The sequence below is a fragment of the Cucurbita maxima genome, unplaced genomic scaffold (assembly GCF_002738345.1).
Source record: "Cucurbita maxima cultivar Rimu unplaced genomic scaffold, Cmax_1.0 Cma_Scf00047, whole genome shotgun sequence".
NCBI classification, from domain to species: Eukaryota; Viridiplantae; Streptophyta; class Magnoliopsida; order Cucurbitales; family Cucurbitaceae; genus Cucurbita; species Cucurbita maxima.
Window position 1 is genome coordinate 861,473 of NW_019272063.1, and position 12,318 is coordinate 873,790.

Sequence of the window (12,318 nt, forward strand, 5' to 3'; positions counted from 1 at the left end):
TCTATGAAACATCGAAGAAAAATCATAAGCTTGTAAGAGATATTTGTGAGCTAACAAATAATTAACTTAAAGATCGGACTACAACAGTATTCGGCAGCCACAAAACAAACATCAAAATTCATAAAGTTAATTAATTTCATTCAAAATCAAGGCAAAATATACCATTAATTGAAAAAAAAGAGTTAGACATAGGCTACTTTGGGGTGAGCTAATAAAAAAATCTAAGGGTTTTAATCATAGATGGAGGAGCTAAACTTAGGAGATAAGAGTTTTAGTGAAAATGGCAGAGAGAAAGCTGTGCATATATAAAAATCAATGGCCTCTTTTAACTTACAAAATCAAACACAGAAAAATGTAGAACTGAAATGCAGATTGTTGATGGGGAAAAGTTCAACTTTTCCTGTAAAGTGGACGATTTCCTTCAACAAATCGTAGAAAGGGGAAAGTTTAAGATAATTGCTGAAGATAAGTATGGAAGGAAAAGCAATAATAACATCCAAGGAGTACTTTAATCATCAGCCACCTTATTTTCCTGCAATATCTAAAGTTTCTAAGGGAAGGGACCTTTTACTCGATGTCATTCTCCATAACATCATGAACTTTGGCTGAGTTTTCGACCTGTCAGTCTCTCAGATTCGTATAGAATATGGTTTATGAGTCCCCTTGCCGCACTGCAAACAAACAATATACACAGAAAATTATATTTCAGATAAAGGGCAAGGCACCCCTGCACGGTTGACGGCGGCGTCGCAAATTTAAAGACCATGGCACATAGAGTAGTTGTATTTAATTTTGTAGACTATGATAGAGTTAAAACAATACAAGAAAGCTATGATAAAAAAGAAGCAATCATAAGACTCACTCATCTTTCAACTTCTGAATTTTCTCTGGATCAGTCTCATGCATGTTTTTTCTGAATTGTTGCTTCACCATACTAACAACAAGATCGGTGTTATGTTGCTGCAAAAAGTTGATAGGATCCAAGTCAACAAGTTTCAAGGAACCAATGTTAAATCCTCTATACCTTCCAATAGTTGGATTCAACTCATTTGAAATGCAGCACAACTTTTTAGATTGAAACAGAAAAGAACTATAACTTAATTCAGCAAAAGGAAACAATACGGTTAACAATGAAGAGCAGACTCATCTTGGTGTTTTCTCTCCAAGACCTTTCCTAATTTATCCTACTTTGATTTATGTTACATCAAGCACAACAACCAAGCCTATGACATACTTCACTTGCACATAAATGTATCACCTTCTTCCTAACACTTCTTATCGAAAATTTACTGTTGGGTCATTTTCCTATGAAGCAAAAACGTAATCCTGGGAGGCACGTGGAAGAAGGCCTATGTTGCGATCAATTGTTCAATTCCTATAATGAGATTTTGGCTAATTAATGTGAATACATGACATAACTGTGCGCCTGTGCGGCAAGGTTATGTTCTGCATGAATTCAACCATAGGCTTGATGCAGTATAAGAACCAAATGGCAAGTGCAGAAATAAGGAAAAGACCCATTGATTAGATAATTGCAATTAGCCTAAAGCAAATGTAAAAGAACAACAAGGCATCCATGCGTGCTGAAGGCTAGATTGAACTTTAACTTCTAACTTCTTGTTGAATCTCAAACCATTCTAAGTTATTCAAATGAAAGATCATTAGACCCATAACACCTGGTCGGAACTATTAGTTCAAATAAAGAAACCAAATGAAAAGAACATCCATACCCGATGACCGATATACTTGGCTCTTCGAAGGCACTCGCGGTAAAGCTGCAGTGACAAAACAGGCAAGATTAACAAAGTTTGTGGAGGAAACTGTACTGCAAAAAGGATAGGAGGGAACCAACCCTAATGACATTATTCGCAAGTTCAGGAGGTAGAGCAGTCTGTAGGGATGGCATTTCCACACTTTTCACACAAACTGATTATTTATCAAAATAATTAATTCAGCTGCATAGAGAAACCACCAAAGAATTAGAAAAACCTGAATCAAACGGAAAAACGAAAACATAAATCAAATTATAGATCGAGTAAAAAAGAAAAGGAGTTTTTATGGCCGAAACTTGTAAAAAGTGGGTACAACTTGTACACAGTCCAAGCTTGATCAACTCAAACATCATATCTAATATTAAACAAAAAAACAAGAACAAGGACCTAACACACCAAATCTCCCCATTCATAATGTCATAACAGGCTAATTTTAATTTCTCATCAATCTCCGCTCTCTGTTCCTTCGGCTTCCGCTCATTATTTTCCCTCTAGTGGGAAAGCCCTCCTTTCTGGGTCAGGAAGCAGCGGAATAGAGGCGAGGTAACGTCGTAAATCAGAAACCCTAATTTTCTATTAGTCTATCTAAGCTTTTGCAGACCAATCGTAAATGCAGATATACAAAACCACCATCAACGAATTGAAATGCAAAAATAAGGAAAAGCGAGATCAAAATTGAAAAGGATCGCGGCTAGATGATTACCTTTCTCCTACGGTTCCTCCTGGTGGCTTTGTGGCGCGTTTCGCAGAGGAGAAGAAAGGGAAATGGGAAGAGAGGTCCGGAGGATGAAGAAAATCTGCCCTCAGAATTTTTATATGAAACGACGAACAAACGAGCTCCCAATTTTGTTTTGAAGAAGCACTTCTGTCTAGAAAAAATTGAGTGTAATTGGTTTGGTTCAGCCGATCCGGTTCTAAAAAACCACAGAAATCGACCCAATCTCATTTTTGAAGATAAACCGAACCGACCTGAGACTATTAATTGAGGTTAGGGTTTTTGACGTGGGTTGGTGGAGTTTTTATGTTTAACCGAGGACGGAGCCGTATGAGGCGAAAGTGTCACATATGGTGATAATATGTTGTATTCGATTCTGTAATGCATATTATTTTACGAAATATAGGTGTATATATTCTTGTCAACTCTTCTAGGCTTCCCCTCAAGATTATAAAATGCTTCTATTCGTGAAAGGTTTTCACTTGCACCCCTAAGGAATGCTTAGTTCCCCTCTCCAACCGACATGTGATCTCACAATCCACCCTCCTTAAACCCTCCTTGAAGGACTAGCATCCTCGCGGGCACACAGTCCAATGTTTGGCTCTAATACCATTTCTCGATTTGTGCCTGTCATCCTTGCGTAGGGGCCATGTTAATCTTCTCTGTATCGTTCCAATTTTATCGGATGTCCCTCCTTCCCACCATGGTTGAACTAGAAAAAAGTATTCTCTCCCATAAACACATAAATCAAAAGTATTCCATAAAACAAACCCATGATTATCAAATAAATACTAATCACAGCAAGTGGAATCAAATTGTTTTTGCAGCCTTTCCCAAAGGCATAGTACCAATCTTGGGCTTTGGTAATGAGCAAGAATGTAATTGGCTTCACAGCCGGAGTTGTAAAACCTTTCTTCATTTATGTACTGTACCTCCTTGCCACCCTTGCTGAATTGCTCAATCCATATGCCCATTGCAACATCTTCCAGCTTAAAAAGCTGAACATAGACAAAAATAGTTCAGCATAAGAAGAGCCATTTTGAATTTGCAATGCATAGGAAAAAGCAAGGTGGTTGCTTGTATTTGTACCTTGAGGGCTCTACTCTGGTGGCCTCGGACAATGAATTTAGCGATGTCTCGTGATATGACGTAGCCTGGACCATGCGCCCACGGAGGGTATGTCGCATTTGGCCATTCCTGTATGTAAAAGAACATGTATAAATGATTAAAGATATTTTGACCCATTAACTTAAACCTTTTGAGTTTAGTAATAGTTTCATATGGTATAATATAACAGTCGTACTTGTTGGGTTTGACTTCTTAGTTGAGTGTAACCGCCCAAGTCCACCTGCTATCAGATATTGTCCGAACCTCTCAAGGTTTTTAAAACTCATCGGTTAGGGAGAGGTTTCCACACCCTTACAAAGAATGTTTTGTTTCCCTCTCCAACCGATATGGGATCTCACAATCTACTCCCTTGGGAGCCAACATCCTCGCTGGCACACCACCCGATGTCTAGCTCTGATGCCAACTATAACAGCCCAAGCCTACCACTAGCAAATAGTGTTCTCTTTGTGTTTTCTCTTTCGGGGTTCCCCTCAAGGTTTTTAAAACGCGTCCGTTAAAGAGAGGTTTCCACACTCTTATAACGAATGCTTCGTTTCCCTCTCCAACCGATGCGGAATCTCACATGAAGCACTATTTCATACAAAACAACACTCAACTCAACGTATTTGTTTACACATTTAAGTTTAGTAATAGCAGCAGGTCCTATTTTCAACCCCCAGCCAATTTCATTTTCTATCCAAAACTTGAACAGATTAGTTGGTCTGACTTTTTGAATTTAGTTTAATAAATTACAAAAACAATGCTACACACAGCAAGAGTTGCTATCATAATAAAACAAACGAGACCAACATATAAGATCAAGTTTTGAGTCAGATACCTCCATACTAATATGCCACTTGCTGTCTTTATCTCTATCGGGTGATGAATCAAAGGAAATAAGACCATACAGAAGGCCAGAAGCTGGTCTGCTCTTTAGTCCAGAAAGAACTTCATCAATTCTAACAAACGCATCATCATCTGTCTTCATGATATATTTTGCAGGAAGGATCTTGGTCTGAAGTTGTTAAAATGAAAAGTGATAGATTTCAGATAACTTATGCAGGGAAGGCAAAAGGTCCATGCGAATAGTTTCAAATAACAAAACAAGTGAAAGGCTCAGTTGTTTTAAGTATACACTTACCCCAAAAATGCAAATTGCAATTGTTTTCAAAGTGATCAGACTGTAATAATCAACAAAAGGCATCAACTGAATATCACCATAAGCTTCCACTTCTCTCCAGAGCTCCCAATTTACTTGTGCATTCTTGTCCTGCAGCAGTAAATTATCCAATATCAAGCGATAATAAATACCGAAAATTGTATAAAATGTGTGCATCAATGTCAGATCAAGAGCATACAAAAAAAATAATTAAAATAATCAATTATAAATCTAGACTAGCAACATTTATTTGTTGAGATCCTTTTAGCTTTACTATTGATTTTCTTTGTGAGAACTGCTTGTGACTTCAAAGCTGAAACATGTCAAAGTTAGATTGTCAAAAAACTGTATAACAGAGCCAGTAAGAACAGTCTCCAATGCCGAGCGGCTTATCCATGGGAGAAATCGGCATTGAAGACAATTCCCAAAAAGAACACATCTCGGTCATTAAATAAAATAAAAAGAAAAGTCGAAGACTTCAGATTATAGGCTAGAAAATGAGAAGAATAAAAGCCACAAGTTCATGGGAGATTCAGAGATTATAGGGTCAAAATAAACCACTATGAGAATCGCAGATTGCATCACTTACAAAGCCTATGAAAAATCGGACCGCTACATCACCACTACGTACAACCTCATATTGCATCCAAGTCCTTCTCAATGCCATACGACGCTTAAAATTATTTCCAGTAGAAAAAACCCCGACCAGCATCAGAAGTCTTTTCTTCGGAATAGGAGGAGCTCCAAGGTGGGAAGAGTTAATAAAATCATGATCTTCAAAGACTGGTAAGCCTTTAGCAAAGGAAGAGAGAAGATCCAGACCACCTGTTACCTTGACTTGATTGACTGTCCACGGTTCAAGTTTCTGCAGAATTTTCACGTAGCATTCCATAAGTTCAGCTCAAAATTGAAACATATTTATTGGTTTCATTAGTTCATCATATTAACAAAATGATTGCATAATTCATACCTTACCTCCCTATATTCAAATGAGGTTTCATGTCGTCCATTGACATTCATATGGAATCCTTCCAAACCAATCCACAATGTTGCAGTGAACAAATTCCCCTCTATGAATGGAAAGTTGGTACTTTCATGAGATTGCCCTCTGGAAACATTAGTTACGGTATTACCATTATTATGATGCATACTGATATTTTCTGCTCCTGTGCTTCGGAGAACACGCTCATTACAAAGAACAAGTCCATCAACTGCCACATTTATTTCCAAAATATATCAGCAACCAGAGGATATATTACTGAATTTCATCTGTAAGCAACAAAAGATACAGCAGACTGCATTTAAGATCAATCTATCAACAAGCCATGAAGTACTACACCAACTCCATATACATGCATAAGTCAAAACTCGAAAGCATTTTTTTAACTTTCTCAATGCCTGCATCCTAGAATAACACAGTAGGTTCTTATCATTATCTAATGTATCGTATGTAGAAAGACAAGAACTGATAGGTAATATAGACTCAGGTATATTCAGTTCGTGCAGAATATTACATTAATTTGGCTTCTTCACCTACACATAAGATGTGTTAATCTTGGCTGGAAATTTCATGGCAAATGGGCAACTGACAAACATGCCATCTAAATATACCTTGATGAGAGCTTGCTGACAGATGAGTTGGACATCTCTCCTCTTTGCCCCACTTAAGTTCATCAGTCCATGTATTTTGAACTATAAATGATTCCTCAGACATATTATCACCAGGCAAACTGACATTGTAATGCAAGATAATAGGGCGATTTGGCTCTCCGGAAGCCTGAGAGCCTAACAGTTCAATCTGGAAGCCCCCTTGCTGTCCATTAGGTATGCCAACAAGGGTTATAGAAGAATCCTCAACTAAACCACAAGGGATCTCAAGAACGATTCCCCCAGTTGGTGCAATTTTGTCAGGTGAGGTAACAGAGGAAGGGCATATTTCACCCTTCGACATATTGCCAACTATAATGGTCTTTTCTGCCTTAATAGCTGACAATAAATCATTCCACGCTGTGGAAGCCTCTTTAACTCCTTGTATTGTTTCAGGTAAAGCATCAGACCTCATCAGCAGGGGGTGCATATGAGACCACAGAAGTAAGGCCTCTGACGCTCGCTTTGTAATATTATCTGGAGCAATTAGATAACGAAGTCCTTCAATATGAATAAGATGAGGCCGCTCTGATGTTTTTACTACTTCAGCCTCCAAAGAGTCACTGTTTTTACTATGAGAATCTTTGGTCGGATGATTTCTGAAAAAATCATATGCCGATTGCTTTTTAGGCTGGATATTCATAAGGCCATAACGCAAAGCTAAGATTGTGGCAAGTGCCAGTATCAATGTTCCTCCATACCACCTCTTCATTTTTCTTCTCTTTTACAGTTATGATTGCTACCACTTCATTTTAAGAAACTCCCTGTGAATTACAAGAGGATGCTAAGCTCAGCACTTGAATTAAGCTTCAAATGATACATAATCATAATTGACACAAATCAAAATGGATCATCAAAATCTAGACTACCTCTGTAAGAAAATGGACTACACATGCGAAAATAACATGCATTTGACCGACACGGGCCTCACGGAAGGTTACAGCACGGAAACAAAACTCATATGCTGTCCAGAGCTTCTTGGTCCCAATTTCTCAAGTTATAGACACAAACCTAAATTTTGGACCAGATTTATACTATGAAGCTGAAAGAGAAACTACGATACAAGAACTCCTTTTCATTTGTAGCTACCAAGCAATCGACCAAAAGTGCTCGAACTGAGTAATGGTAGCTCTTAACTCACATGCACATTGGTATAATTTAAGCCAGGGGGCTTGTGAAAACCCAATTTCGCGAGAAGCACTTAGAACTTACAGCTTGTACAATTGAAGAATCCCTAAGGAAGGATCTTAACTACAAATTCAAGTACATATAGGAAATGAGCTAAAGCTAAACAGAATCCGAGTATCTAAGCAACATATTTGAATAAAAATAAAAATCAAAGCTATTGAAGCTATGGATTCTACTTCAAGCAACACTATCAGGCGCCAGAAATCGATTAACAGAGCGAAGGATCTAAACTACTAATTAAACTACATACAGGAAATGAGCTAAACTAAAACTAAACAGAAACCGAGTATCTGAACATCATATTTCAAGCGAAGTAGAAATTAAAGCTATTGAAGTTATAGATTCCACTTCAAGCAAGACCATCAGGCAACAGCAATCGATCAACAGTGCGAAGCAGAGCCGTAGAGATCTGCTGCAAAAATCAATACCTTGTGAGTCAGAAGGTAGAAGTAAAAGCAATGTGAACCAGCCGTTCAAATGGATCTTTCTTTTGAGTTCGAAAACGGAAGAACAGAGGAATAGAAGAACGAGTCCGGTGATCGGAAGCTGATATTTGTCGGCAGTTTGTTGGTCGGTAATGAGGCAGAGGCTACCATGAGAGACCATTCGCTGACAAAACGATGAGCGGTGCTGCGTTTTATTGGACCATTTTAGAGTAGATAGAAAAAATAATTCGAAAATAAAAAAAATAAGGGGCATTCCGAGAATTGAACTCGGGACCTCTCGCACCCTAAGCGAGAATCATACCACTAGACCAAATGCCCTTGTTATTCCGGTGATTGGAAAGTTAAAAATTTGTTGGTTGATAATGAGGCAGAGGCTACCATGAGAGATTATTCGCTGACAAAACGACGGGCGGTGCTGCGTTTTATGGGACCATTTTAAGAAAAAAAATCATGGGGCATTCCGAGAATTGAACTCGGGACCTCTCGCACCCTAAGCGAGAATCATACCACTAGACCAAATGCCCTTGTTGTCACATGCCTTTTCAAAATTGTTATTGTTACTTAATAGTTTTCTGATATTGCAAAATGAATAAGATATTTGTTAAAGATTTGATTCCCACGCTTACATTTCTTCAACTAAAATTAAATTAACATAAATGAATGTCATTCAATGACGTAGACATAAAAGGCTAAATAGAAGCATGCTCCAACATTTTAATATAGCAAAATTCACGTCGTGACGTCATGAGATATGTGAGCAATATATAAGAGGAATCTCATGATACCATCGTACCTCGAGTATTAAATTAGTCAAGCAATAGGATGACAAGTCTCCATTTATGGAGCAGTGAAAGCAAATGGATACACAAACGAGACATGGTAACTAGTATTAAAGCCCAACATCGGGCAATGTGCTAGTGAGGACGTTGGACCCCAAAAGGGGTGAATTACACGATCTCACATCGGTTGAAGAGGAGAATGAAGCATTCCTTATAAGGGTGTGGAAACCTCTCCCTAGTAAACGCGTTCTAAATCCGTGAGGTTAACGTCGATACATAAAGCAGACAATATTTGAATATGAACTTGAATGAGTATAAACTTCCGACATGCCTTCCACATAAGAAAGAAGGAAACAAAAATCTAAATCTCAAGTTATGAAGCATTCCTCAAGAAACAAACTTCATTCCAAGAAGAACTTGAGACAGTACTAATCCATATGAACTCATCAACTTCACAATTATAAGATCTAAACCATTATTTCCCTAAATCAAGAATCACAAACATCACAGCATGTTAACTACACCCTTGTATAAGCTTTCAAAATCATCTTCTGCATCAGAAACATAGACAAGCTAGCATGTTAACTACACCCTTGTATAAGCTTTCAAAATCATCTTCTGCATCAGAAACATAGACAAGCTCAGATGATGATGGTTTTGTTATTACCAGTTTACTTGTCTGAACCCTTGTATAACCTCTGTGCTGCTGATTGCTTGTAAAGCTGCACAAAATGATAATTTTGGTTTCTAATGAGCAAATCTCATCGTTCCTGCTGATTGCTTGTAAAGCTGCACAAAATGATAATTTTGGTTTCTAATGAGCAAATCTCATCGTTCATCGTTTCGAATTAGTGTAATTTGTGTTTGGCTGCACACTTGTTTCCCTGCAGTCACAGAAGTAAACTCAACTGGACCTTAAGGATTCAATTGTTCAACATATTCCGATCTCATGTTATTTGAAACTCAGGTATCAAAGCACAACATTATTGTAACCAGAGCAAAATGGAAGCTAAAAGACAGCAAATCTGTATTTGAAACACTTCGAACCCTTCACTGAAGGGAGTGACAAGGAAAATGAATGACTCATGAAAGTCATTCCAAATCTCCTTTTGATAAAAATGACATAAATTAAGGGAAAAAAAATGGAAGAACACCCAGTTTAACCGCTTATATATGAATCGGCTTGTCGTAGGTCGCCATAGCAGCTTCCTTCAGTGCCTCACTCATTGTGGGATGTGCATGGCAAACACGGGCTATGTCCTCACTTGAAGCATCGTATTGTAGAGCTATGGCTGCCTCATGAATCAGCTCCCCAGCATTGGGAGCCATTATGTGTACTCCTAATATCTTGTCTGTTTCCTTTTCAGCCAATATTTTGACTAAACCTTCAGCATCATCAATTGCCTTGGCTCGACTATTTGCCATGAATGGAAACTTCCCGACACGATAAGAAACCCCAAGTGCTTTCACCTGCTCCTCTGTCTTTCCAACAGAAGCGACCTCAGGATGGGTGTATACAACCCCAGGAACCTTGTCATAGTCCACATGACCTGTCTTACCAGCTAAAAACTCCACACAAGCAACACCGTCTTCTTCGGCCTTATGAGCTAACATTGGCCCAGGAATTACATCGCCAATAGCATAGATTCCAGGAACATTTGTAGCAAATCTATCATTTACTAAAATCCGACCGATCTTATCTGTCTCCACTCCTAACTTCTCTAGTCCAAGTCCAGAAGTGAATGGAGTTCTACCAGCAGACACAAGAACAACATCAGCCTCAAGAATGGTCTTGTCCCCACCGGCTGCTGGCTCAAGGGTCAGCTTTACTCCATCTCCAGATGTGTCAACTCCGACCACCTTAGTTTTGAGCTTGAATTTCATTCCTTGCTTCTCTAGAGAGCGCTGAAATTGCTTGCGAACTTCTGCATCCATCGAGGGAACAATATCAGCAGCAAACTCAACAACAGTTACCTCTGAGCCAATTCGTCCCCATACCGAACCCATCTCAAGGCCAATGTAACCAGCGCCAATGACCACAAGCTTTTTGGGAATTTCAGACAAAGCTAAAGCTCCTGTAGATGAAACAATTCTTTTCTCATCAATGGTGATCCCAGGTAAGGATTTGACATCAGAACCAGTGGCAATTATGATATTCTTTCCTTTTACAACCGTGTTTCCCCCATCAACGGTGTCAACAGAAACTTCAGAAGGGGAGATCAGCTTTCCATAGCCTTTGACATAGTTCACTTTATTCTTCTTAAACAAACCTTCAATACCTCGGGTAAGATTAGCTACTGCTTTATCTTTCTGGGACATCATGGCAGGCAAATCAACCTCAAGAGAAGAAAACTTCACGCCATGTTTTGCAAATGCATGCTTAGCTTCATGATACATGTGGGAAGAATGAAGAAGAGCCTGAAAATATTAAAATAAACCACAATCCATAAGTTAGAGACTTGGACTTATCTCTGATATGATCTAAATGTTGAAGTAATGGGAGCTGTCAGTGGTGAGCAATAACGAGTTGCCCTTAATAAATCATCAACATTATTAGAAAAGATATGCCATGCTTAAAACAACACCCATCATTTTAGATTCAAAACTCCATTGCTCCATCAGTCAATATCATAAAACCCGATAGAAATTCAATCCTTTCTTCGTCAAAGGTTAGGAAAAAGTTGCAACACATTTCCTAGAGGGAAAATAGTCGATTATACAGCACTGAAGAAGTTCAAAATCTGAATTCCAACAATAGATAAGAAAAAACTGAAATACTCGACAAACTAACAATCATATTTTAATGCAATCTACCTGAATAGACAATAAAAAAACCAAACTAATACGAAATCAAACGACAAAATTTCAACAAGAACTACCGAATCAGAAAATTCAATAACCAACACAAAACAAAATTATGAAATAGAAAAAGAAATCGCCTAAAAGAATCAAGAACCAAACAAAGAAAATTCAGCAGCAAGGAAATCACCTTGGAGGGGATGCAACCAACATTAAGACAAGTACCGCCAAGAGTCCCACGCTTCTCGATGCAGGTGGTCTTGAGTCCAAGCTGAGCAGCCTTGATGGCGGCAACATAGCCTCCGGGGCCGCCGCCGATGACGACGACATCATTTTCATCAGATCCCGATGAAGCGAAACCCCGAGAGAAGGTCAACTTAAGAACATCCATGGAGGAAGAATGGGACGCATTCCTGGAGAAGAAGAAGGCCTTTCGTCTAGCAAAGCTCGCCATAGCCATGGTTGATTGGAAACTCGATCGAAACCCCTACAGAGTCTCTATACAGTGGAGGATTGAAATGGGCGTTTCTAATCTTCCTTTCTTCGTGCCTCTGACCGAACCCCTAAATAGAATAATAATTTGGTTTGTAAATTGGTCGACGATGGCTACGTATATTTTGGAAATTTAAAATATTAAATTAATAAAAATACTCTTTTAACACCTTTAATCTTTATTTTTAAAAAAATAAAAAAAAAATCAATATAC

The 12,318-nt window shown here is 38.5% G+C and overlaps 3 protein-coding genes and 3 non-coding genes across 7 annotated transcripts; all 6 read right to left on the minus strand.

The window, feature by feature from the left end:
* Positions 1-286: 286 nt before the first annotated feature.
* LOC111470803 lies at positions 287-2,652 on the minus strand. Its single transcript, XM_023116428.1, has 5 exons — positions 2,476-2,652; positions 1,853-1,955; positions 1,731-1,775; positions 863-960; positions 287-671 (listed from the first exon to the last, which is right to left on the minus strand). The coding sequence occupies exons 2-5, from the start codon at positions 1,904-1,906 to the stop codon at positions 593-595; spliced, it is 276 nt and encodes a 91-aa protein (XP_022972196.1). The 5' UTR covers positions 1,907-1,955; positions 2,476-2,652; the 3' UTR covers positions 287-592.
* Positions 2,653-3,092: 440 nt separating this feature from the next.
* LOC111470903 lies at positions 3,093-3,200 on the minus strand. Its single transcript, XR_002715133.1, has one exon. It is a non-coding gene; the product is annotated as a U6 spliceosomal RNA (small nuclear RNA).
* LOC111470799 (hydroxyproline O-galactosyltransferase GALT3) lies at positions 3,094-8,228 on the minus strand. Of its 2 annotated transcripts, none has more exons than XM_023116422.1 (8): positions 8,017-8,228; positions 6,365-7,164; positions 5,729-5,964; positions 5,343-5,618; positions 4,736-4,864; positions 4,433-4,609; positions 3,577-3,684; positions 3,094-3,485 (listed from the first exon to the last, which is right to left on the minus strand). In XM_023116422.1, the coding sequence occupies exons 2-8, from the start codon at positions 7,110-7,112 to the stop codon at positions 3,279-3,281; spliced, it is 1,881 nt and encodes a 626-aa protein (XP_022972190.1). In that variant the 5' UTR covers positions 7,113-7,164; positions 8,017-8,228; the 3' UTR covers positions 3,094-3,278. The 2 variants fall into 2 exon arrangements, with proteins under 2 accessions (XP_022972190.1, XP_022972191.1); XM_023116423.1 differs by lacking the exon at positions 8,017-8,228 and adding an exon at positions 7,270-7,987.
* Positions 8,229-8,280: 52 nt separating this feature from the next.
* Positions 8,281-8,352, minus strand: TRNAP-AGG. The gene has a single exon. It is a non-coding gene; the product is annotated as a tRNA-Pro (tRNA).
* A 134-nt stretch (positions 8,353-8,486) lies between these two features.
* Positions 8,487-8,558, minus strand: TRNAP-AGG. Its single transcript has one exon. It is a non-coding gene; the product is annotated as a tRNA-Pro (tRNA).
* A 1,177-nt stretch (positions 8,559-9,735) lies between these two features.
* Positions 9,736-12,174, minus strand: LOC111470800 (dihydrolipoyl dehydrogenase 1, mitochondrial). Its single transcript, XM_023116424.1, has 2 exons — positions 11,803-12,174; positions 9,736-11,231 (listed from the first exon to the last, which is right to left on the minus strand). The coding sequence occupies exons 1-2, from the start codon at positions 12,070-12,072 to the stop codon at positions 9,981-9,983; spliced, it is 1,521 nt and encodes a 506-aa protein (XP_022972192.1). The 5' UTR covers positions 12,073-12,174; the 3' UTR covers positions 9,736-9,980.
* Positions 12,175-12,318: the final 144 nt, after the last annotated feature.